The sequence below is a fragment of the Cololabis saira genome, chromosome 4 (genome assembly GCF_033807715.1).
Source record: "Cololabis saira isolate AMF1-May2022 chromosome 4, fColSai1.1, whole genome shotgun sequence".
NCBI lineage: Eukaryota > Metazoa > Chordata > Actinopteri > Beloniformes > Belonidae > Cololabis > Cololabis saira.
In genome coordinates, this window is record NC_084590.1 from 33738774 (window position 1) to 33764859 (window position 26086).

A 26086-nucleotide genomic window follows, 5' to 3' on the forward strand; every position below is an offset into this window, starting at 1 on the left:
CAGGGAAACATCAAAAACATGCAGGACAGCGGCTCTCGAGGACTAGGAGTGAGGACCACTGGTCTACAGGTTCAAAAGCAAATACAAGGAAAAGATTTTTTGCCAAATACAGGGAAGAGGAGACATGAGGTAGTGATTGTGTGGGGATTCAGCATAATGTACGTATATAAAATGGTATATATATAATAATTATTATATTGTTTATGATATATATATATATATATATATGGTGGGGTATCTTTTATTTAGACACAATTAACAGGCTATTCTTACTGAAATGAAATTGCCATTTCATGGATATTTTTCTTTGTTTCTTTTACCTTTTCTTTTTTCCCCTCTATTCTTTTACTATTGACTGATTTGTTTTGGTGATTTTGTATTGAGGGGAGGATTTTTTATAAGCCCTTCGGGCTTCTTTTCCTCTCCTGCACAAATTATTTGTCCTTGTATGATAAAAAAAAAAAATAATTATTGTGTTATCACTGTGCAAATAAATAAATAAAAAAAAAAAAATAAATAAATAAATTATTTATAATGGCTCTGGTAATAACAGGTATAATGTTTTGATAACGTAAAGCTTGCTGTTTTATTTTTTCCTTATTTTTATTTTCAAGCAAAATTGAAGTAGAAACAAGGGGTAGGACCCAATAAGTTTTTTACTTCCTACTCCTTTTCGGGCATAACGGTTTATTTGTATCCCTTTTTGTTGAAATTGTTTGTTTTTTTTCCCTGTATGCTCGAAATAAAGATTTCAATCCAAACAACCCGTTTAGATTGTAATGCTTTGGCTGCTGCTCGTCAGATCCTCCCATCTCCGCCCCCTCTCCTCCACCCAGAGCGAGGATCCGGCACATCCAGCAGCAGCAGCAGACCTGCGGGAACATCCCACTCTCTCCCGTCTTCTGCTTATTTCACCGCCACAACAAGATGGGAATCGAAGAAGCGGTTTGTGAGAATCCCAAAGGTGCCATCTAAGGTAAGGCAATTACCATAAATAGCCGGACATAATACACATTCAAGGTAAATATTGACGGTGAAATTTGTCTCCTTCAGTTGTGCATTTTAGTTTAGGAAGGGGGGAAAAGCCTCTGCGTTGGTGTAACGCGGAACCATAAATCAGCCTTAACGTGTTGTGGCTTACCTGTTGCGTCAACAACCTCCTCCTTAAATAAACTTGCTGAAGGAGTGCACAACGCACAGTTTCTCCTGTGAACCGAGCAAAAGCAAAGGGACACCAATGATTCACTTCCTTGTTGCTTTTCTTGCAGGAAAATAACTGAACACACACATTAAAACTCCAGCGTCTATGCTGGACTTTATAGAGTTTTAATGAGCATGTTCCAACTTTGAAGGTCTGGCCCTCCTGATAATGACGTTGCAAAGAAGAAAGAAAGAGTTATAAGCATAAAAAAGGTTAGTTTGACATTGACATGGTTGGATATTTACTTGAATCTTTACTCTGAGAAGTTTAAAGTTTCCAAATCCACAAAAACAATGTGGTGAGATGGTGCAGCTGAGGGTGCATTTAACATGTAAGTAAAGAAGATGAACTGGCTGCAGTTCTTACTTAACAATCCTATCTTCTTCGGTGGAAAGTGTTAAAACCACTTAAATTCTTGCGGAAATCTGTTAATTAAAAGGAACTAGTGTTGGTGATTGATAATTACAAGCTTGTTGTATGGATGTCAGTGAAGTTCATGTCCTGATTACTTTGTTCATAAATAACTAACAACTAGAAGGTTCCTAGTTTCCTCCCAGTGTTCAAAAACATGGACATTAGCCTAATTATCTATTCAAAACTGCACATAAGAATGCAATTGTTTAGCTGTGGGATGGACAGACCTAACCCTAACCCATCCAGGGCATTGGGTGGAGCTGCTATGTACATGTACGGTGCAACAAGTTTTTTTCTACTTTGTAAACATACACTGGTAACATATGGGTACCGTGTGCTTCTCAGGACGTGACCGTGTGGACTTGTATGGCATTCGTCCAGTTTTTCGACTGCAGCGATAACCAGGACGGGGAAGCATGATTGACCTGAGCCACCTGACGGAGGAGGAGCAGGGGGTCATAATGGCAGTGCTGAGGAGGGACGCCGACCTGAAGAAAGCTGAGGAGGAGAGAGTCAGGTAGAGGCAATATCATGTACAAAAATATTTTAGGAGTTGGAATTTCCAGCTCTGCTTTAAGGTTATTTTCTGCTCCAGTTATTTTAGAAGAACTAAAAGGAATTTGAGGCAACATTTAAGTCAATGTCATGATGTTCAGCTAATGTCATTTTAGTTAGTCCTTCCATCACCATCTGTGTGAGAAGAGAGCTTTGTAGGGCTGTCTTTGCTTAATAGAATAACACGATAACCGCTCGTCCGGACACAGGCGCTGCTGGGAAACCTTAATGTGAGGTGAGCAATTCAATTACAGTTAAGTTGAAGTCCACACATGGTAGAAGTACATACTGGACCAAGGCGCACGTCAACGGCGACTGCAGCGGCTCTTTTAAGTTTAAAAATGTTCAGTACCTAGAAACCGCTGTGTTCTGACTTTAGGGCGGTTCAGACATGTGTTTCACCATATGTTCCCGACTTCTGTCCTCATACGAAGGAAGAAAAATCTCAATTTCCATCAAACCTCAGCCTTGGATGTACAGTAAGCTAACAAAACAAAGCATCTGAAGATGTGATTCATTTCATTTTCAAAAGTCACGTCGGCCCTGAAACAAAGGGCTTTTCTTTGTGAGTTTAATGGAATTGGCCGGCCGACCTCGGTGCCAGCAGGGAGTCTGAATGCTTGCTGTGTCTTGTCCAGTCGGGTGTAAAAGGATTAAACCGGCAGTCTGTAATAATGTGCTATTCCTTTTTCACATGACAGCTGTGATTCCCCCTAAGTGGCGAGATGAGTCAAAATGGGGATTTGGAGGTGCAGGAATTTGTCTTTAGTGCACTTTTATTTAGTTATAACTTGATTGGGATATTTTCCGAATTCCAGCCCTAAGATTGATCACGTGCAGCTCTTATGCAATGCTGATGGTGCATTATGAGGTACAGTAGAAGTCACATGAGCTCATTAGAGACATAATAAACAAGGAACTTTTTATCCAGTTAGACTCAGATCCACATAATGAATACTGTTAAGTACATAAACAAGAGAAAAAAACATGCATATATATATATATATATATATATATATATATATATATATATATATATATATATATATATATATATATATATATATAAAGAAAGTGTGTTTTTTATATATGTGTGTATATCTGTGTGTGTATATATGTATATATATATATATATATATGTGTGTGTGTGTGTGTGTGTGTGTGTGTGTGTGTGTGTATTTTTAAAGTAGACTCTCAAAACAGGTACAAGGTTCACAAAAGACTAAAAACAAACCCAGTGGAAGTCTTCACATCTAATCATCTAAATTAGCAACGGGTCAGTCACAGGATTTGATGCAATAATAGAATCCAAGAGAATCTCAGTCCTCCAGAAGTAAATGTTGAGTTCAAAATGCTACGACACAAACACAGTTAAACATTTCAAAGTTTGAACATTTGGAACATCAAACAGAATGTATGTCCTAATCAGTGGTACATCACGTACGACTTTCAAACGAGTCTTTAAGGAAAACACTGCAAAAAAAGTCAGTTGAGAAAATCAGTGCACACGCTCAGAGACATGTCTGAAAACCTCCATCAGTGGTCAGTCTGTCTCTGAACTCACAAAGGCAAACAAAACTGTGGCATACAGTGGAAAAACAAAACAAATGTGGACAAAATGCTGCTGCCGTAAAACTTTTATTTTTTTATCTTAGCTAGCCACCCCCTTTCCTTTTTCTCTTTGATACACAAAATGAGTCTGGTTCCTCTGTATCTGATGTACCTCTCCGCATGCAGGAGGAACTGTCTGTGGACGGCATCAGATAGAAGTACAACAGCCCAGAGAAATGAAGCATGTGACACAGGGCAGATCAGCAATCAGGCAAAAGAACAACAAACGATCCAAAACGGCCTTCGGTTGAGTAGGAGCTCTGTCGAAATGACTGCTGCTGATTTTTTTAAAGTAAAAACTTAATGATCTAAAGTTTAATTAGCAATTCTGCAGCCATCTCAATTGTTTAATTGAGTTTTTGTACAAAGCTCGCTACCATCCTGCCTGTTCGGTACGTTGTGTACTGGTGGAAATGACCGTCAATGGGAGGGGTATATACAGTAAGTACCCATTTTACGAGGGAGAAGTTTCAGAAACTGAAGAGGAACAGCTAGTCAGGCTGTTTACTTATGTCTCAGGAGAACCTAGAAAATGTTGAATAAAAAAAACTTTGTGAGGTTTAACCTTTTGCTTTTACAATAAGTCGCTGACTTTGACCTGATATTTTGAGGCCTGCCTTAAAAATGTAGATGGGACATGAGCTTCACTTGGAAAAGTTGAAAGATAGTGAAACCATCAGTCGGGGAGCTCTGCAGACCTTCCTCCACTCTTCCTGCGCTTCTACGCTCTTATGCAGAAGAGCATTTTAAAAATCTGTGTTTTAGCAGCAAAAAACTCAACTGAAAGTTTAAAGAGGAGGAGACATAGTGCAGAAAGTCGTCCTGTGACCCGATGGATCAAAATGCATTTTGTGAATAATGGATGGTTTTCATCTGGCATCAGTGATGACAGAGAGGTGCATCAGTGTACATGATGTATGAATAATTTGATCATCTGAGAAGCCACAATTAACTTTGAATGTTATGAATGAATAATTAACTATGAAAGTTAGGGACCCAAAAAAATTATAAAAACTGCCATCTGGTGTCTGGCATTGGTTATTTCAGCAAGACAATGCCCAAAACGCAATTCTGTATTTACCAGGCAGTTCTGTCGTGCTGAGGTGACCCACCTGCAGCCCAGACCTGCCACTTAAAAAAAACACTTGTGAAATTCAAGCCAAAGTAAAACTGTTAAGTGGCTATTAATAACCAATAACTGATATAATTTTCCTTTGTTCCTTCCCTACAGTTTTAAAACACAGGGTTGTTAAAAGGAGACACGATTTGTCTTTTTCAATATGTTGATGATTATTCGAATGTATTAAAACACAATACATTGAAAACAACACACTTTTAATATTTGACTCGCCCATATTTAACACCAGATTTAAAGGCTTTGCATTAGGTTTTTAAGTCGTCTCTCCCTTGTGTGCTCTCAGCTCTAGACGCCACCTCATGTCGCTGCTTCAAACTAATTTAAAACGGGCAGAGATTCTCCAAACAGCACAGCCTGACCCAAGCATTATCTGGTTTTTGTTACTGTCTCATTGTCTTTTCCTGCTGCCATTCAACAAGAAATCTGCTAGTAGTGCATAAAAGAACGACACACGACAGCAGAGAAACCTCTTAACTTCGGCGCATGCACACGTGTCCTTTGTGTTCCCCCGACAGGAAGCTGGAGCAAATACCGCCCAGCGACTCGCCGGCCGATGTCGACATGAAGTACCTGACGGGGGAGTGGTTTTACGAGGCCAAGTCTCTCCGACACAGCGACAAGATCCACGGCTCAGAGATCATTCTGGCGTCCATGAAGCAGGGGCGGCCAGCTGGTTCAGGTGGGATCCCTCTGCGCTGCTGATGAGCAGTTATGACTCGTGTGTCATGTAATTCTGTTTCCACAGATGTTCACAGTTTGACTGATAGTCAAACATAGAATGATAGAAAGTGTGTTTTTTTTAGTCTTCAAGGCCTGATATTGCATCCAGACATCAGATTAAGCTTGATCAAACTGTTTGATTGAAACCTGTGCAAACTCCTGTCTCCTGCCTGCAGATGGCTCTCTGAGATTCAACAGATCCAAGGCGTTCAGCAGCCGAAGTTTGGAGATCAAGGCTCCACAGAAACCTGCCAGATCTTTTGAGACGCCACAGCCACAGCCAGAGCCAGAGCCAGAAGCGTTTTGTTCCTTAGTAGTCCCCAAAAAGTACGCTACAAACCAATAACACACTAATAACAAGTTCAGTCAGCTTTGAAACAGAATATTCTCCTGACACAATGAATATACATGCATGTGTGTGTTCAGAGTGTACGGTGTCTTGTGACTCAAGGTGTGTAAACATAGGTGGTGCTGACTGGAAGTAGTGTGTTTTCAACTCAGCAGCAGTAGCTGTAAAACTTTAAATACCTGTCTGGTATTTACACTCTGACGAACTTACAGTTAACTGTGCAGCTTTGAAGTTACTGAATTTTTCCTGCAACAGATGCATTGCAGGACATGTGCTCTAAATACTCCGACCACATTCAATTCATTTTCTTCAACGGCTACGTAGGAAATATCTTCATTTCTCTTTTACCGGTAGTTGGACTTCCCCCTGCTGGTCTTATAACTTATACAAGTTGAATGAATGAATGAATGAATGAATGAATGAATTGTTTATTTCGGTTACATTACATTATTTGCAATTCAAACTGTGTGTGTGTGTGTGTGTGTGTGTGTGTGTGTGTGTGTGTGTGTGTAAATGACAAAACACTTTCATACAAGTTTACACTCATCAGTTTCACACAAAAAATAATAATAAACTCTGTAACCGAAAAAGGAATAGGCTGAAGCCAAAGCTTATATTTGCCTACCCTGTACAGGGTAGTTCTTTCACTCTTTTCTGAAAGCCCCATTTATGCACACCGGTGTATGTTTGAGGAGGAAAGAACCTCACATTTCTGTAAAAATGTTCAGTCAGGCTCATAGTTATTGGATTTCAGGTGCACAGTTGAGGAGTATCTTCAAGAGCAAATGCAAATTAATTCAATTTGCAAACTCTGAATATTTTGCTAACAGTCCAAGCTTTCGTAAAGAAAAGAAAATACTTTATGAAATAATAAAACACAAAATGTGAACTAGTATTTGTATCTTTCACTAACATTTGACAACCATAACCAACTGTTCTTCTGCACTGTTGGATGTGCGTCTGGGGTCGTAGCTCCTGCATTACTGACACAGAGTTAACACGTTTCACTCGAATTCTTCTGATATATTCATGCTTGTAAAAGCTGACAGCAAAGCAGACCCTCACCATAATGCAACCTCTACTGTGTCTTATTATGGGTGGGCTGTTCTTTTCCAAACTGATGCTCTGCATTCCCAAAAGGTTTTCACTTTTTCTCTACAGAACATTATTCCTGAAGAAATGTCTATCTCTGGCAAGGTTTTGCCAGGATTAGTCTTCTTTTGCCTTTCTATCAGAAGGCTTTTGTTCCTTAGCATTTTCCCATGGAGCTCTACACTGATGCGTCAGCCTGAAACTGTCACTCCAAAGTCCTGCTGGTTAGCCTGAAGCTCTTAAGGTGCCGCTTGTAGTATTTGTGTGCCCCCCCCACAATCCACATCTACATTTTATCTAAATATTGTGTACTTCAACTGGGGACGCTAATAATTCCAACACAGATATGACCTCATCTCATTGATTCAAACAACGGTACGACTAAAAATTTCAATCTTCTCCACAGTGATGCAGAGAAAGAAAATCGATATTCGGCAATCCACTCCCCAAGAATGGTAGGCATATGTGATCAGTTACCCTACCTACAGTCATCCTGCAGCTAATGTGTGTAAATAATTATATTTCTTTATCTTCCTTCAAGATAAGACACAACCCTTTTAACCGTGCATCCCTCATTGTTGTTGAGCCTACTGAAAATAATTACGACATGTCAGTCGGTCAGGACCAGGAGCCACAGGAGACAGGTCTGAGCTAAGAATTAACCAGACACATTTATAAGGATTATAAGGATGTCACACAGGTACTTTATCGTTCCCCTTTGTTGCAGAGCCCATCTCTCCACTGAAGAATCACCCAGCAGGTGAGTCCAGTCACATCTCCAGGGGGCCCATCACATCAGAAGGCTCCTCCGCTGGTTTTAGGCCAGTTCCAAAGAAGAGGACGTTCCTCTCAAGACGTACCAGCAGTCAGTCAGAAAGCAATGGCCAGCTGGGGTCCGACGGTCCAGAAAGACCTGCAGGGATTGTTCCTGCCCCAAGACGGCGTCTCCAGCGGACATCCACCGGGAGCTCTAACCAGTCCTGCCTAAAGGACAAAGATGAAGCTCCTCAGAAAAGCGCCTCAGAGAAGATAGTTCAATCTGCTCAGCCTTCCAGGACTGCAGATGACATTTCCTCGCAGCTGTTGTGTGATTATCCTCAAATTTCCTCAATTTCAAGTCTGGAGAGAGAAAGAAAGACATGTTCTGTGGAAACTGACAGGTAAGTGGCCAACTTTGACCTAAAACCTTTGCTCAAACTCACTCACCCTTCAACTTTAACACAAATCCCGTGGTATTTCAGATCAGCTTCATACACCAGGACCGACATGTCCACCGAGAGGGAAATGCCAAAGAGGAGTGAAGATGGAGACGATCAGAACCAAAGAGAGAGGGGAGCGTCAAACTTTATCAGCCTACAAAGAACCAACATCAAGGACGAAGAAAACAGCAGCAGTGTAGCTGCAGTGGTGAGGCAGGAGGCGCCGAGTTTGCCGCAAAGCATTGTGGGTGAGTTTACTTACAAGACTCATTTATTTCTTTACTTTTTGTTTGTTTTGTGCCTCCTGAGGTTTTTTTTCCCAGATGAGGCTCCATTAAAATAATGTTTCAATCCACTTGCCCGTCTGCAAATGCAGTAAAATCTAAACTACAGAAATATCTTTAGGAAAATATGACTTGACAAAGGTACAAAAGCTTGTAATACAGGAAAAACAAAGTACCGGTAGTCAGATTTTTGATGTTTTTTGAATTTGAAATGACATTGTAGTTTTTTTAATTCTGTTATATATTAAGCATTAAAGGTAGGGTAAGCCATATCTGATTGGCATATACCACCAGAAGCACCGTGGCATGGTTTCAGAGAAGTGAGCGTCTGCTCTGCTCCGCTAAAGACGTGCACCTACAGTACTTTGGCGTTTAGCTGCGTCCAGTGCACTGCAGATTGAGCTGATGTCAGACACATCGAGAATTCAAAAAAGAAATTAAAAAAATGTGCAGAGTTTAACTTGTACACTGATATTATGTCAACCTAGGGAGACCAGTCAGAAGGTGTCGATATAGATTTCAACCACGTACGAGGACAACGTCCATTTCAGAAGTTAGAAAGCCCATTTTGTATTCAACACAGCTAATTATTTTTATTTGTAAAATAGCAGAGAGGACATAATGTGGCAAGGAATGTGTCTTGAAAATGAGCAGATAACTGCATGTTTTTCACTGTGGTGCCTCCACCCCTGGTGGGACCCAGCGGTATGTTGATTAGATTTAGCCGTGGTGGGTACGCACCAAAATAGACTCGGAGCATGTCTTTAGCTGAGCTGGGCGGAGCTGGGCACTTAATTCTCCTTTCACATCTTCCTTTTCAGATCCAGATCCTCCTGTATCTTATGAACTTAATTTCATAGAAAAGTCTGATCAGCAAACCCAGAAGTCGAATCCGAAAGATGTGTTTAAATTATCCACTCAGGCCACCAGCCCTACTGGTGAAGAGGAGGAGTCTATCGCAAAAGTGCTGGACTGGTTCAACCGCAGCTCGGACAGCGGAGACTGGCTGGACGAAGAAAAAAGCTCTGACAGACACGCAGCCGTCTGCAAGTTAAGAGACGAAGAGTCTTTGGCAAGAGACGCTGCAGGTTTCAAAGGTGCGAGCGAACGAAAGAAAGACACACTCGAGGCAAAGAAACAAAAATCGACCAATGAGGTTAAGGAGTTGAAAGCGACACGCAGAAAGGGCAGCAGGGAGCTGGTTGAAACACAAGAGGATGTTGAGCCCAACACCAGAGAAAGAATGTATCCTGAAGATGTTAAAGATAACGCAGGGGAAAGCCAACCTCTGATGATCTCTCATCTGAAGTCATTCTGGGAGAAAAGCAACACAGGGCCTAAGATACTTATCAGCAAATCAGTGGAGCCTGATAACAAAGAACCAAACTCTGCCGTCCTTTCACCGGAGAGAGAGGTTGATACTCCCTCTGTCTCTGGGAAATACAATGAGAAGGGGACAAATGATAAATACACCTCGAATCAATGCGATGAAAGAAAGCAGCCGCTTGTAATCAGTTCAGCTGCGAATACGGCAGTCAAAGTTTGCTTAAATAATCATCAGAAAGAAGAAAATGTGACAATTAATGCAAATCAGAGGAGCAATGAGAATTCAGCTCATTTAAAATTGCTATCCAGTCCCCAGAAATCCAGGAGAGCTGCTCCAGAGGCTGAGAAAGAAGAAAATGTGATAATTAATTCAAATCAGAGGAATAATGAGAATTCAGCTCATTTAAAATTGCTATCCAGTCCCCAGAAATCCAGGAGAGCTGCTCCAGAGGCGGAGACTCTCTGTGTGACCAAAGTTGCCCCTCCAGAAAGAACAAGCATCCATCCAGAGATGGAGAGTGTTTATGCAGTGAAACCAAACCTGCAGCTAGACATAGTTTCAAAATTGAGTGAACCGTTACCAGAAGAACCAATTTCAAAGGCTGTTTCTTTGTCCAAGCGCGAGACAGATTTCCAACAAAGACTCAGTTCAGACTCTGAGGAGCTCCGTTCATCCAGCCCATTCATGGACCCCAATCAAGGTGAAAATGATGTGCAAATCGGCTCCAACATACCACTTCAAAGAGGCTCAAGGGAAGATGTGAAGAGGAGGGACAGTGAGGATATGAGCATGCATTCTAGCATGTCTCCTAAACGGAAAGATGATGCACCCAATAAAGACAAGAGTAATAGTCCACGCTTGAACAGGCAGGCAGCAGCACAGCAGGAATGCACAGCAGAGAGGATCAGGCAGCTCAAGTCCTTCTGGGAGCAGGAGAGGAACAAGCCTGTGTTTTATACTGGCAAACCTAAAGCTCTTGGAGAAGGTAAAGTCACTCGTGGAACTAATCCGGCCAAACTAAACAAAAGATTTACAAAGTCTGAGTTCGACCTGAGGTCAATCGGAGATGAATTAGGCAGCGATGAGGAAGACGATCTGCCATTGAATCGGAGACTAGATAAGCTCTCTCCGAGTCTGGGTGCAAGTCGCAAGCAGTTTCACACTCTGCGGGAATTCTGGGGTGAAGCCACAGCCGAGTCCAGAGGATTGTTAACCCTTGACAAACCCAAAAGCTCCAAAAGGAAAGACCAATTAAGTGCCCAGTTCTCATCTCAGGAGTTGAAGGGCAGCGATGCAGAGAGTTATCGTCTGAATCCGTTTGTCGAGAAAACAAAAACTGCCGTCGCAAAATCATCTTCATCGCCTCAGAATCGATCAAAGTCTCCACATGATAGACAGACGGGCGGTGGGTCAAGAATGCTGAGTGACTGCAAAAATAACCTGCCAAATTATATACCAGTTGAATCAGGGCTGCATAGACAGTCCAGGAGGAGCTCAAAAGACTCAAACAGAGAAGACAAGTCCTCCAAGCCCCAAACCAGCTCAGGCAAAGAGGTTCGCGCTCCTAAGAGCAGAAAAGACAATTTTAGCATTTCTAGCAGTCGCGGAAACTCCTTGCGTCGAGCAACGAGCATGTTTGCTCTGAGCGTTGACGATGATGAACAAGATCCCAGCCAGCTCCGAAGGGATGCGAGCCCCGTCCACTCTCAGAGCAGAAAGCTCAGGCAGAACGCTGATAAGGGCGCTGCGTCCAGGAGGATGTCAGAGGAATCTGAGACTGTAGCTCCACGTGCCAGAGCGTTTGTTCCCAGAGACTACCGGCATTACCTGGGGATGACTGACAACACCAGCATCGACATCTCTCTGGCCCCGGCTGTGAGTGACCAGGGCTCCGACTTCAGGTCGGGGTATGAGCTTGAGCTGGGAGGACTGGGGAAGGCCAGCACGCCGGTGAGCTCGGAGGAGCGCTACAGCAGGAGGGGCAGCAAGACGAGCCAGCGCCCTGTGTGGACCAACTTCAGCGGGTCAGATACTGGCCAGGAGTCGTCTGTCAGCAGCGTGTCAGACACCTGGTCCAGCTCAAGAACAAGTTCATATAGTAAGCACCAAACTTAAATGCATTTAATATATATATAGGCAGGGCTGCACATAAGTGGGCCGCCAGAGCGCATGCGCCGTCAAAATCCACAGTGCGCTGTCAATCTTGTGCTGCGAAGCGCTTTTGCGTACCAACAGCTGGGGCTCATATTATTGGTTGTGGCCAGACCAGAATACTAATATTAAAAAATCTATTGCGAGAGCTTTTCCCCAGAACTGCCACTCAAAGTTGGTACTGGCCAATCACAGCGCGTCCTTACTCCCCCTCCATGCTCGTTGCGGTGGTGGGTTGGACAGGAAGAGATGGAAGGATCAGCTTTACTGAATAAACCCCGACACGTCTCGTCAAAATGTCCAAGAAGCAAGCGCCATTAAGTAATTATTTTGGCGTTCCACCACCACCAACTACAAAGAGACGCCAAACTGAACCACTACCCGAATCAAACAGAAAACGTGTGTTCGCCGAGAAGTGGCTGCAAGATGTTACGCGGCGACGCGTACCGTACGTTCGCGTTCCCGCGTATCCTACAAATCAAAAAATATAAATCAGCCAGTGTCCATCACTGCGTGCAGCAGTTTCCTGCACCAGCAAGACGCTTCTCTCTGATTATGGCTCACAGTTTATGAAAACCCCAAATAAAAAATAAATTAGAGAATATTTTATGAAATCAATAAACAATTCCATCATCAAAATTATAACAAATAAAGGTTCAACATATCTTATTACATGCTTTGCATGTAATAAGACTAGGTAATATATTAGTTTCACCTTTTAAATTGAATTATTGAAATAGATTAACTTTTACACCATATTCTAGTTGAATTATTGAAATAAATTAACTTTTACACCATATTCTAGTTGAATATTGAAATAAGTTAACTTTTACACCAAATTCTAGTTGAATTATTGAAATAAGTTAACTTTTACACCAAATTCTAGTTGAATTATTGAAATAAGTTAACTTTTACACCATATTCTAGTTGAATTATTGAAATAAGTTAACTTTTACACCATATTCTTCACCTGAAGCAATATTCCACACCTTGGCTGATGTGGACATACAGAGCATAGGAGGCTACTTCAGCTGCTATCGGGTTGGCTGTCTGTACAGTCATGCAAGTTCAATGCTATTAAAGAACACGTTTTTTCATATAAAATAAACACATTTTTATGCAGTTTAGAAGTTTTGAGCTTTTTTTTGGCTCCTGCGCTGCTGAAATCGGGGCGTCCTTTATTTCTATTTCTGAAAGTTGGCAACCCTAGGTGCAAAATATGCCTTGAGCATCCCAATCTGGCCGATAAAAACTGTAACTTTTATACTGACTCTACAGACTAACACGCACCATAATTTGTTAATTCATCTTTATAAGTGAATAAATATCGTTTTGCCTATAACTTATTCCTGCATCCCTCTTTTATCGATCCGGCAAGACGGGTCACCGTGTTTTTGGAGCCCCAAGTCACATATCCAGGGGCTCCTCTGAGCACCAGACCAAAATAATTATGTGCAGCCTTATATATATATATATATATATATATATATATATATATATATATATATATATATATATATATATATATATATATATATATATATATATATATATATATATATATATATATATGTATATGTATATGTATATGTATATATATATATATAAAAGAAACATTTTCTTGAGAAGATAGAAACCTCTGAGCATGTGCACACTGTTCCTATCAACCAAAACCAACATTTCACAAGTATTTAAATGGATGTGCGTTTGACCCTGCATTATGAAATAGCCACAATGCTGCTGTTTGCACAGTTTATTGTCACCGAGGGTTGGATCCAGCAGCATCCTTGACTTCACATCCGTGTCGGGTTATCTGTGTTTGCAGAAGCAGGTCTCTGTAAACAGAGTGAGCTCCTGTGGTCAGCTGCTGTGTTTAGATTGTGGGCCGGGCAGTACACAGTCATTACGGAAGGATTCCCACAGAAACCAGAAACTTCACCTACACCTCAACAAGTTTCTGTCACATTATCTTTGAATTCATTTGGCCCCACTTCAATCATCAGGATGCAGGATTTCAAAGTGCATGTTTAGTTGAGTTTTCCAGGTCTAATAAACCAATCAAAATCTCAAATGTTCAGTAAGGACTTAATAAATATAAAATCTAAATACTAGTGCTAGTTACTGTCAAAACCAACAGACTGAGTTAATCAGAACTTTTTCCTCCAAAATACAGGAGAAAATGATGATGAGGAGAAAAACCCTGTAAGGAAAGCACTGCGGAGGGCGGAGGCCCGTCCCAAAAACCTGGCTAAAAGCATGGAGGACATCACAGCATCCGTATCACCACGTGAGCCTGCGCTCTCTCTCAAGACAGATTTATTTTTGTCTTGCGTACAGGTAACTTTGGATGACTGTAGTCTTTTTTTTCTATAAACATCTCTCAGGACAAGAAAGAAGACAAGACCCAATTGCTGATTCCCGGCGAGGCAGTGATGGTAAAAACCGCCTGATCCTTTTTCATGATGGATATTATTCCAACACAGTGGAAAACAGTCAAGAGTTCATATTCTGCCTCCTAATTCCGTCCTCTACAGTTTTAGCCATGACGTCACCCACTGCATCGTTACTTTCGGATGCAGACCACCTGAAGAACATGAGCAAATCTGTACCTTCATTTTTACAGAAAGAGGTAAACATTTTCCAGCGTCTTTTCATCCGGTAGGATAAAGCCTGAGCCTCCAGAGCTTCCTGTACATGCTGTCTGTGTTTTAGGCTTCTGACAGAGACACTGACTCCACCTGCGAGCTCACTTACCCACCGGGAAGACCTAGGACAGGCAGCTCGGTGACTAATCTGAGCGGCTCTACCGGCATGGCCTCTATGTCGTCTGTATGTTCACACACGCTTAACCCTTCTCTTACTCTGCACTGATTATTGGCTTTTAGTTTAGCGTGTGATGGCCACTTTTTCAAGGGCGCTCTAACATGTCAGAAGTGTCATGTCGTTGTGCATGCTGGCTCGTCGTGTGATGGTTGCAAAGCCAGGTGAGACTCACTATACAGAGCGGAAGTCACAGGTCATTACACCACGAGGTGAACGAGTGTCAGAAAAGAATCCAGGGATGAACTATACAAACGAAGAGCAGGAACAGGGCGGCGTCATTCATTCATTCATTCACTTGGGAAACACCAGGATAAATTCCTGCAAATCTTGTCAAAAAGGAATTAACACAATGTGGCAGACAACAACATAAATTGAAACACATACCAAAAGATTGTGAATTTGATTGATGGGGTAGGTCTCAAATAAGTTTTGGTCCTGGGCAACGAAGAGCTGGGAAAATAACTGGTACTGAAAAGAGACACCAGGAGCAACATCAGCTTCCTGTAACTAATTTGATTCATTTCCAAAAGGTCGGTGACATGGTTGGCTATAAAAAGATCATCTTAGTGAGACAGTAGATCAGAGGTAAAGATGGGCAGAGATTCTCTTCCGAGTCTACAAATAGTGAAACAATGTTATTATAATGTTCCACAGTGTTTAATTACTTAAGATAAGATGTATAGTAGATCATCTATGTATATAATACATAGATGATACAAGATTTTTGTGGCACTAGTGGCTTTGCAACAAAGAGCAACAGGGTGGGAATGAAACCTGCACTGCCTGCAGAAGTACATGTACATGACACCTGCTCCCCCCACTGAGCTGCAGGGCCCCAATTTATGTCACATTCATCAAAATAATTACATTCCTGTTTTTATTTACAATTTCCCAACTTTAAACCCATCGGTGTGTGTAATCTGGTTCAAGATACAAAAGGGAAGTGAATGAAAAGCTGCCGAGAATTGTACTGGCCCTGAAGAGGAGCATTTGGAGAGTTAGCGTTCAGGCGTCAAGTCTTTTCTCTCGCGCACATGATAATGTGCTTTAAAGTATGTAACTGCTTTCTCCGGTGCTCCTTCTCCTCCCGTCCCAGACAGCCACGCTTTTGCGGTGAGCTTGTTTTGAAGTTTGAAGCTAAATAAGTGCTCATGTCCCTCATGATTCTCAGCTGGGTTAATAGGGATACACTGATGAATGGATGGTTGGGCCACGAGCTATGATTCATTTTATTGATGAAAAAGTTGAACAGTTTTTCTGTGTTGTCACAGCTGAGTGGAAGTGTGATGACCATGTACAGCGGTGACTTCGTGGAGGTTCAGGGAAACATCCAGTTCTCCATCAACTACGTTCAGAGGCTCAGAGAGTTTCACATCTTTGTGGCCGAGTGCCACGGCTTGGCTGCGGTCGACCCGAAGAGAGGCCGCTCCGATCCGTGAGTTATACGTCTGTCGTTGAAAAATTAAATGTGATGGAGGAGTATTCATACTTTTCATATATGTAGACATAGTACTTGCATAGTATAAAAGTACTTTGATTCAAATAAATATCCTGCATTGGGCATACTGAAATAAAACTATTATCACTCAATTATCTTACTCAGCAGAGTAAAAATACTCTCAATCAATGTCATACGATTATATAATTAAATCATCGCTTCTCAAGAGGTTCCTCTGAAAGTGGTAGGGCTGAAGTTGAATATCAGAATAACCGGACATCTGGATGTTTGTTTTTTCAGTCCGACATTTGAGTTTCACTCTTGATGCCCAAACCATAAAATACATTTGTCAGCCTGTTTATAACTTGAATGTCAGAATATCCGGGTATTTTGATATCCTGATATTTGTGGTCTGGGGCTGTTTCACTGGATCCAGGGTCCGGGACTTGTACAGAGTGTGCGACACCGTCAACCAAAATGGCTACCACAGCATTCTGCTATACCGTCAATACCCTGCACCATGCAGTACCCGCTGAATAGCACCTAGTTGGTCAGGGGTTCAATCCCACAACAAGATAATGACCCAAAAAAGGAAATGCCAGAACTACCGTCGGAAAGCAGGGCAAGATAGAAAGCTTGAAAGCAAGAAGAGGCCAGCTCAGTCTCCAGACTTCAACCCCATCGAGCTGATTTGGGATGAACAGGAGGGAAGACCGAAAGAAAAGGAGCATGCAGGTGTCACATGTTTACGGGAACTTCTGCACCAGAGCTGGGAAGAGCCTGAAGAATACTTGATTTCCATTGTGGAAAGATGTCAAAGAATGAGTATGTTCTGCTGTTCTGCCAAAGGCAGCTACTTCCATGAGTCAAAAGTGAAGGATTCATTTTGAATACAGTCTAGGAATTTAATTCATGATTGTTTTTTCTTTTTTAAAGTCAGTTGTTTATCCTCTATGCTTTAATTTCAGATAACAATGAGACAATGCATATATTTTAATAAACAGGAAAAACTGGGGTGTTACACATACATTTGCGCACACGCACAAACACGCACATATATGTATACATCTATATATTTATATAAATATATATGTATATATATATATATACATATATATGTATGTATATATATATATATATATATATATATATATATTTAATTTTTTTTTAAAATCAAAGTATATATATAGGCTCCTCAGCCCTTACAATGATATTTGGGCCAATGCTAAAAGTCACAGTCTTGTCCAAAGGCTGTTTATTACGATTAAAAATTGTATTACAATAATTGTAAAATGTTGTCAAATTGTCTTTTGTGTTAATGAACTTTGAAATTGGATCTTTACTAAAGAGGTTGGCTCATAAGAAAGTATGAATAGGTTTATTTGGCGGTCCTCTTCTAACTCCTCCTGTAAACTTTCCTTCCCTCAACAGTCATAATTATTACTATGGTTATTACTGTCAGCGTTTACAGCCTTTGATTGTTACTTGTGCTGTTATGGAAGGTGCGTCATATGTATCTTTTTTTTTCGTGTACCTCTCTTTGCTTTCAAAGATATGTCAAAAGCTACCTGGTTCCCGACAAAGCGAATCTTGGAAAGAGGAAAACATCTGTAAAAAAGAAGACGCTAAATCCGACTTTCAACGAGATCCTAAGAGTAAAAGAAACACACTCACGCAGACACACACTTTTCCTCACTTTTAAAAGTTGATTGGCAGCAAACAAAAGCAGTGTTCCTGTTTTTTCAGTATCGCGTTCGCATGGAGTACCTTAGAACCCAGACACTCATTCTCTCAGTTTGGCATCATGACACCTTTGGCAGGAACAGTTTCCTGGGCGAGGTAGACCTGGACCTCTCCAAGTGGGACTTTGATCACACCCAGATGAATTACTTAGCACTGAAAGCAAGGGTAATGCAAACACAAACAAAGGCTGCTTTATCTGCTGTACTTCTTTTCTTATCAAATAACAGATATTTATCTATGTGCTCAGCCTTCTCATTCATTTCCGTTAGTCTATTTTGGATACTTATATTACACGATGAATATCTAAAGTCTCCTCTGTTTCAGACGACGCCCACTGTTGCACCACCGGATGTCCGAGGAGAAATGAAGCTGGCCATAAGATTTCTGCCACAGATCACCCACAGCGAAGGTGGAGCCTCTGCATTTTATACATATGTGACTTCAAAACTCAAAATGTAGTCCTACAAGACCAGAGAGAGGCTCCTGAAGATGGGGTCAAAACTGGATTTAAATTAAAACATGTTTCTTCAACTTTAAATAGTTTTGCCAAGAAAATTAATTAAAAAAATATTCCATTACCATTTTATTTTGAAAGGCGTCTGTAGATATTAACAAAAAATGATTTGCACTGAAAGAAATCTTTTCGTTAAACTTTGACTCATAGTGCATGAGTCTAGTAACTAATGGTATCTAATTCTATTAAGCTAAGCTGATAATGCTATGTTCTGCAGAAGTGTAGTTGGATTCTTTTTTTTCCCTCTATCTTCATTAGATTTAGAGTATTTACTGTATTAAGCTTGCTTATGGTTCTTGAATAGCTCTTTGTGCAGAGGTTGCAATGACAACACATGCTTGAACTATTTTGTAAATGATCTCCTCTGCTGTAATATCCCTGTCCAACACACCAGTGCTTATTCACTTCAAAACACTAGCAATATCCGAAGGGGAATTAACAAATGAGCCTGACACAAAGACTTTGTTGCCAGATTGGGCAGAGTCACACCCAGCTGGGGAGGGAAGTTGCTGCTCAATTTTGTTAGTAAAACTAGATTTGGGAAGATGAATACAATTTGAGCGGGTCTAGGATTAGTCTGGCTATTTATATTATTTAAACCGGTGATCTATTTAAAATCTATGTACAAGCTATTTACAAATATGCACAAACATTCTGAAGTCACTTTAAAGGAACAGTCCGTACGATTGTGAGTTACAATATCCCAAAACTACCTAGAAACAGCAAGAGAGTGAGAAGTAATAAATGCAGTCATCTCAGAAAAGATATCTTACTGAGTTAGTGTGCAAAATAACTAGCCCGTCTAGTCTTGTAACACCAGTTTATGCCATGTGTGGCAGTAGTGAGCTACATATCTGCTGATGATACCAAGAAGTCGCAATTTGTGGGTGTACTTGAACTTGTTGTCAGTCATGTAGGTTTCGTCTCCAAGTTACCATTTTAGGACAGTTAAACACAAACAGCAAGGATGGATGAAGCTCTCGAGAAGAGAACTCTGCCACCACCACAACCACCTGGTACAAAAGCCTTGTTTGGAAGCAAAAAAAAAAAAAGGTAGATAAAAACAGGACTAAAACTAAATATCAGCAGTGCTTTCCACTGTCGGAGACAGCTCATGGTCAGCAAATAAATTAAGTTTAATGTGGAACTTGCTGCATTTCTTTAGGATTAGCAAGTACACTGCAATACATTTGGCATTAAATTGACACCATAGAATTGACAAGGAGGGACTGTGTGTTTTCTCGTTTCTCACGTGAGGGTGGACCAACTCACTTTGCGCATCTGTCCTGCCCCCATTATGTTGAGAATAAGTTAAATTTTTGGCTTCACATTACACATTTAAACATTTAAACCCCTGTTGTTACTTACCCATGAGTCCTTGTGGCTATCTTTTGTCTGCTTTGAATTACTTTACATGGTTGTTCATGAGTTGGTACAATTGTTGGAGCTATAAAATCAAGCCCCATATATTTAATTACTTCATAGTAGACGTGAGATTTTGTGGTTAACAGTTGGGATTTTCTTTTGTTGGATTTGATACATATTTCAACGGCGTTGCTTTTTATGATACACAATCAATCCATCCATCCAACCATTATCTATACCCACGTATTCCAATCCAGGCTCACAGAGATCTGCTGGAACATATCCCAGCTCTCTTCTGGTAAAAGGCAGGGACACTAACGAGAGCCAAATGAGTTGCTTAGAACACTGAGAAATATATAACTTATAATGTTTGTAGTTTTGTGTGCATTTTACTGCTCGTAAGTTTGAAACCATCAGCTGGATCTGACAACGCTTGCAGTCATACTGTTTGCAGTCCAATGCCACATTTGCACTTGCCTTCCATTAATCCATATAAAATACAGAACATGCCTCCTGGTGTTCACTCCAAGGACTCACATTTCTTTATGGATGATCAGCTCTATAGTACGGCTAAGTACGGATAAGTAGTGGCTCTAATAGTGCAGTCGTTGCTAATGGTAACTTGTTGCTGTCTTGGGAGAGAAACTTAGTCTATAGTTTTCAGCTAACAGCCTACCAATATATCCTACACTTCCACTAAATAATCAAGTGCTGATGGAAGTTCCTTTTTTAAAAGCTTGCTAGTTATTCATACTAATTATTTGCATAGTGTACATGTTCTCTCCAAAATCCGCTGAATAGGTTGACATTTTTACACTGCACACAAGGAAAATAACGCTCTGAAAAACGCCAGAGGAATGTTCCTATAGGGATGAATGGACTAACAGGCATATCACATGAATGCACATAAGCATGTGTCAATGAGGTATCAGAAACATATAACACAGGCAGCTGAACCTGACATGATTCAAGCATTTGAAATATAACTTTTTCCATGAATTGCCTGATTTTCTTACATAATATAATCAATTTCCAGCTGCCAGCACATGCAGAAGTTTGTTTGCTGTAACTGTGCATCCACAGCAGCGTTGTGGCAACGCACAACGGTGGGTGTGGCCACCAGTTCCAGCCCACATTGTTGTCATGGCATGGGATTATTTATGCTTTGTATGGGAGAAGCATGCAATACTGCTATGTGAATCCAGCAAGATTTAAAAAAAAATATATGTGCTTTTTGATTGAGGTAGAGGGGTAAAATGTCAGACTCCACCCCTTTGGACCCATTGCTATTAACACAGCTGGGAATATGTGATCAAGGACATTTCAAAGTTCTCAGGAAACTAAGTTACCTCTGAAAAAAGGTTGGAATAGTTCACTTTTAAGGGAATCTGTTTATAAGTTTGCACTCTGAACTCATCATTTTATTTAATACAGTTTCGGTTAAAACAAAGAAATCCTGAATAGATCTATAAAAATTGTACAGAAACCACATTTCTTAAGACATTTTTTTTAGAATCTTATCTATTTTCTGCAATGTGATAGATGTCAACAGTGTTTGTTTTTGAGCAACCACCTATGTAACAATTAGAATGTTGACTATGTAGTTCCACATTCATTATAATGATATATTTTTTCCTTTTTTGTACCATTTCTTTACAGGCATAACAAAAGATGCTCCCAACACAGGAGAGATTCACATTTGGGTTAAAGAATGCAAGAACCTGCCACTTATCAGAGCCACCATTGATCCTTATGTCAAGTGGTATGTATAGAAATTGCATTTTTCACAAGGTACCAGTTTACATTTGCAGCTGATGTGCCAGTAATCTTTGTCTTCTCCCCTATATTTTAAGCTTTGTGCTGCCAGACACAAGCAGAAAAAGTCGCCAGAAGACCCGTGTACTGCGGAGGACCACGGACCCGGTGTTTAACCACACAATGGTGTATGATGGTATCAGTGAAGTTGATCTAACAGATGCCTGCATAGAGTTGACTGTCTGGGACCGAGACAGGCTTGCAAGCAACCTGCTGGGCGGCCTGAGACTTGGAGCTGGAACAGGTATGGATGGAAAGAAATTCTGTCTCTGTCTTGAACAATTAAAAAGTATCCACTGATAATAGTTTGCAACTGTCTCCAAAGGTTCAAGTATGCCGACTTCAGTCCAGAGATAATTATTTCAGTGCCATGTAATTGATAATAAGAAAAAACTATCATAGTTTATAAAGTGGAACTAGGTGTTTTGTTTTTAATTTACTCAAACTTGACTCAAAATTTCTTTAAAGCCATAAAATGGTTCTTAATGTGTATGAATAGCTAAATGTTGGTGCTTCAAACTGGTGTAAAACCACTGTAATGAGCCCAATGCTATGTTTGACACATCCCTTGGGTGCACTAGTACGCACCATCAGTGATATATCCTGGGGTCATCGGGTCTTTCGGGTCTCAAAACATCAGACATCCTCTGTGACCCAGTCCAGGGTGACCATGCCCCCAGCTTGCATACCAGAAACAGCCCATGGATCAGCCCTCTTAATCCACAGCCACCTCATGGCTTTCTCTGCTGCTTCACTAGCAGCGTTGATGGGCCTCTTCCTGGCTTCCCCAGTAACACCCAGCCGGCTGAGGACTTTACAGTGAGTGTCCTGAAAAGCCTCTGCATCCTACTATTGTAGAATGTCCTCCAGCCTTTGCCCCTGCACTCCTCCACTGGTATTTTGTCACATTCAAATCTTGTTGGCTTCCTCTATCTGCTCTCCCAGGGTGCTGTAAGTTCCAGCATGATCAGATGTTTAGAATCTTATGATGCTGTCGTGATGTGCTGTGGGAACCTCAGCTGTTTTACCAGGTCAACCTCCAGCTGCCAACCTGGGACTGTGTGGAGGAGGCCTGCCGTTGTCTGGGGATGCAGCTGTGGTTTCCCTCCAGCCGTAATGAAGGGGGTTACCTTCTTTGATGGCTGAAAACAATGCTCTCAGCGACTGCTTTAGGCACCTGGTCGTAGGGCTGTGCGATATGGACCAAAAGTCATATCTCGATATTTTCTAGCTAAATGGTGATACTCGATATATATCTCGATATTTTTTCTGTGCCATAATTGGGGTTTCCCCCAAAGCATTATAGCATAGCATCTCTGTTAGCTTCATTTTTTTCTGAGGCAAACCCTTAAAAAAACAGTCAGTTTTAATACAAAGCCTCGTGCCAAATGTCACACAGGTTCCTTTATTAACAGAGGTCTGCACAATATCAAAATGTATAAAACAAATGAAATAAAAATAAACTGCCTGCATATATAGAATAAAAATGCTTCTTGAATAAAATAAAACAAATTACATAACAATACATAAGCATAACAATTAAATTAAAATACACTGTAATTAATACAATGTAGACAGTAACAGGCAGACTTTTCCACTGAGGTTGACAGTTGTGCAAATAACAAAACATTTGTGCAAATCTCAAATAAAACATTCAAGTCAATTTGTCACAAAATAAGCTATATCAAAATCATTAAAAAAAAAATGTAAAAAAAAAAAAAAATGTAAAAAAAAAAATAAAAAAAATATTTTTTTTTTTTCTTTTTTAATCGATATAAACGATATTGTCTCGTACCATATCGTGTTTGAAAATATATCGATATATATAAAAATCTCGATATATCGCCCAGCCCTACCTGGTCGTGACGCCAGCGATAGCGACCATCAGCGCAGCTCCTTACGAGTTCTAAGAGGTTTCTTCTTCCCACCATTGGCTGATCCTGTACTGGCTCAATGCTATTGGACCATAATGATTTATCTATTTATACATACACACTGGTTTGCTAACAATGATAGTCATTAATGCTTGGACTCTGCTGTCAGCATCTCCTTTAGCTGTGGCTTGGATAATGTTGGACACATCTTGGTCAAACTTCAGCCATTGGCTGTCTGCATGCTGGGGGCCACTTGATCTGTGGAACTACTCTGATAGGATTGGGGGACTCCGGTTAATGGAGGGACTGGGCTCTGTGGGCTGGCTCCTGGCCCTGTGCTTTGCACCTCGCTGTCCCGCCCCAAAGACTTAATTTTGGCCTGATGGATCTTTAGCCGCAGTTGCATATCATACTTGTGGTTGTCAGGAAGGTTGTAGTAGGACCCAGATGCAGGAGAGCAGGAGTTCTCAAAAACTGTGATTTATGTACTAAAACTAAACCAAAACGCTGCTAAGCAGGATACAAAAACTAGAGCTTGAACATGATCAAAAGTGCAAAAACCTGACGGGGAAACACAGGGCTGAAACAGTACGGACCAGCAGGGAGAAAGGGAAAGACAAGACTAGATATACACAAGGGTTAACGAGACACAGGTGCAGACGATCAGGGCCGATGGGGAACAGGAAGGTCAAACCAGAACTTAAACACAACGACATGGGCTTCAAAATAAAACAGGAAATGTCAAAACCTGACAGTGGTCAGTTTGTGTGCTTGGGTCATTAACCTTGGGTTTGTCTGATTGGAGATCCCCTCCCCCCCCACGCCCCCAAGGTTGGCAAATATTCTTGACAAAGGCAAACTGCTATTTATTGGCTGTTGATATTTTACAGTATGTACACCTGACCCTTGTTGGTATGAATAAGACAATTAAGATAGTCCTGAACAGCTGGGAACAAAGCCCTTTCACAATAAAAGCACATTATATTTCTTTCTTATTTCGTATATTTCATAATTGCTACTAAATTAAAAACTAAATGTATTTTTTTCCACTTATAACATCCAAACAGATTTGTATGGATGTATGGAGGGATGGTGTTATATAAGAGACACATTTTTAGTCCACATTTGACCCAAGTAATTTCACTTTTGCTTTCATTGTTACTTGTATCTAGTTTGGTTTAGATATTTGTGAACGATTGTCTCAAATTCAACTCAAACAGCCTCTGGTCTCCTCTCCACTTACTCCAGTATGTGCTTGTAATTTGCCTTCACATCATGAACCCTCCCATTACAAAACAATCTGCAACATAAAATGTTGCCATCTTTCAATTTTGGAGCTTTTTCTATGGCACCGCCACATTTCTAAACATGGAATCTTGTCAAGAGTTGTATAATATCGTTACTAACAGGAGCTAGAGTTTCAGATTAGCTGTACTGACTGGCTGCCCAGCCTAAGTTGTCCAAAAGAGAAAACTGATGAATCTAATTTCACCAAACAAAGTGTTTCAAAGACATCAGAAACCCGAGCCGGGCTGATGAGGCACAATGAGGCAGTGACCTATTTAAGGTTTGAATAATGTTCTCAGATCAAAGAGTTTAGAAGATAGAGGGGCTGACTTCCATTAAAAAAAAAAAAGAATAAAAAGAAAAAAGCTAAATATAACAAATTATGCTTGAAGTCTAGAAGTGAAAATGATTTGCAATGTTTCAGCTATCTGACACTAGAGTTTTCAGTCAATGGACATCTTTGTTCATGTGGACCTGTCTTTCTGCAGGCAGAAGTTATGGAGCATTGGTGGACTGGATGGACTCGGGTCCCTATGAGGTGGCCCTGTGGAAGCGCATGATGGCGTCCCAGAATGAATGGGTGGAGGATGTGTTGCCTCTAAGAATGCTCAATTCTGCAAAAACCGCTTTCAAATAAGTATACAAAACTGTTGCAAGACAATATATTTATTTCCCCTGATGAAATACACTAAATAATTCACTAGAAAGCTTCAATGCTTTGCTTTAAACTCAGTCAGTAAAAGTTTCAGTTACTTTGAAAGTGAGATTAAAATTGAGCACAAGCTCTGGAGTAAGATGCTGGAATCAACAGTACATTATTGTGATGCCCAATAAAACTGGCACTGTGAAAAAGGAGCTTAGTTGACTTCCCTCAGAGTCCCAAAAAATAAAACACATTTGGCAAGTGAAAACCCCAAACTCGTAACAAGAAACTTACTCTGAAATTGCCAGGCAGTACTGAGTCTGGATGATGTTTTTTTCTTCTTCAAATAACTTAACTTCAGGCCTCTCGGACACAAAGTTGCATTATTTGCAGGGTTCGGCCCAGGCAGTTTCAAAACGTCTAGTAGGGCTGTGCCACATTATATTTGTAATTACACTATTTATTTCACATCAACCACAAGCTACCTGATAATGAAAACAGATCAAACATGCCTGCGTGGATTTAATCCATTTTCCAAGGCAG

At 40.7% G+C, this 26086-nt stretch overlaps 1 protein-coding gene across 7 annotated transcripts; it reads left to right on the plus strand.

Annotated features, from left to right (window-relative positions):
• The first annotated feature begins 846 nt into the window (after window positions 1–846).
• On the plus strand, window positions 847–26041 carry sytl2b (synaptotagmin-like 2b). 7 transcript variants are annotated; one of them, XM_061719537.1, is made up of 21 exons: window positions 847–976; window positions 1269–1413; window positions 1961–2132; window positions 5435–5598; window positions 5816–5966; window positions 7487–7535; window positions 7622–7724; window positions 7808–8240; window positions 8322–8527; window positions 9385–11988; window positions 14215–14328; window positions 14426–14476; window positions 14576–14670; window positions 14754–14870; window positions 16136–16299; window positions 17855–17957; window positions 18049–18210; window positions 18370–18454; window positions 21584–21686; window positions 21778–21983; window positions 25389–26041. In XM_061719537.1, exons 3-21 carry the CDS (start codon window positions 2032–2034, stop codon window positions 25535–25537), a joined length of 5160 nt encoding a protein of 1719 aa, XP_061575521.1. In that variant the 5' UTR covers window positions 847–976; window positions 1269–1413; window positions 1961–2031; the 3' UTR covers window positions 25538–26041. The 7 variants fall into 7 exon arrangements, 5 of the variants coding, with proteins under 5 accessions (XP_061575521.1, XP_061575524.1, XP_061575525.1 ...); XM_061719539.1 differs by having other exon boundaries at window positions 861–976; window positions 1353–1413; XM_061719540.1 differs by lacking the exon at window positions 14754–14870.
• The last annotated feature ends 45 nt before the right edge of the window (window positions 26042–26086 follow it).

Coding starts and splice junctions, on each gene's coding strand:
- sytl2b (XM_061719537.1), top strand. CDS start 2,032: ATGATTGACCTGAGCCACCTGACGGAGGAGGAGCAGGGGGTCATAATG. Junction 5,599..5,815: donor GGGGCGGCCAGCTGGTTCAG/GTGGGATCCCTC, acceptor TCCTGCCTGCAG/ATGGCTCTCTGAGATTCAAC. Junction 5,967..7,486: donor TCCTTAGTAGTCCCCAAAAA/GTACGCTACAAA, acceptor TCTTCTCCACAG/TGATGCAGAGAAAGAAAATC.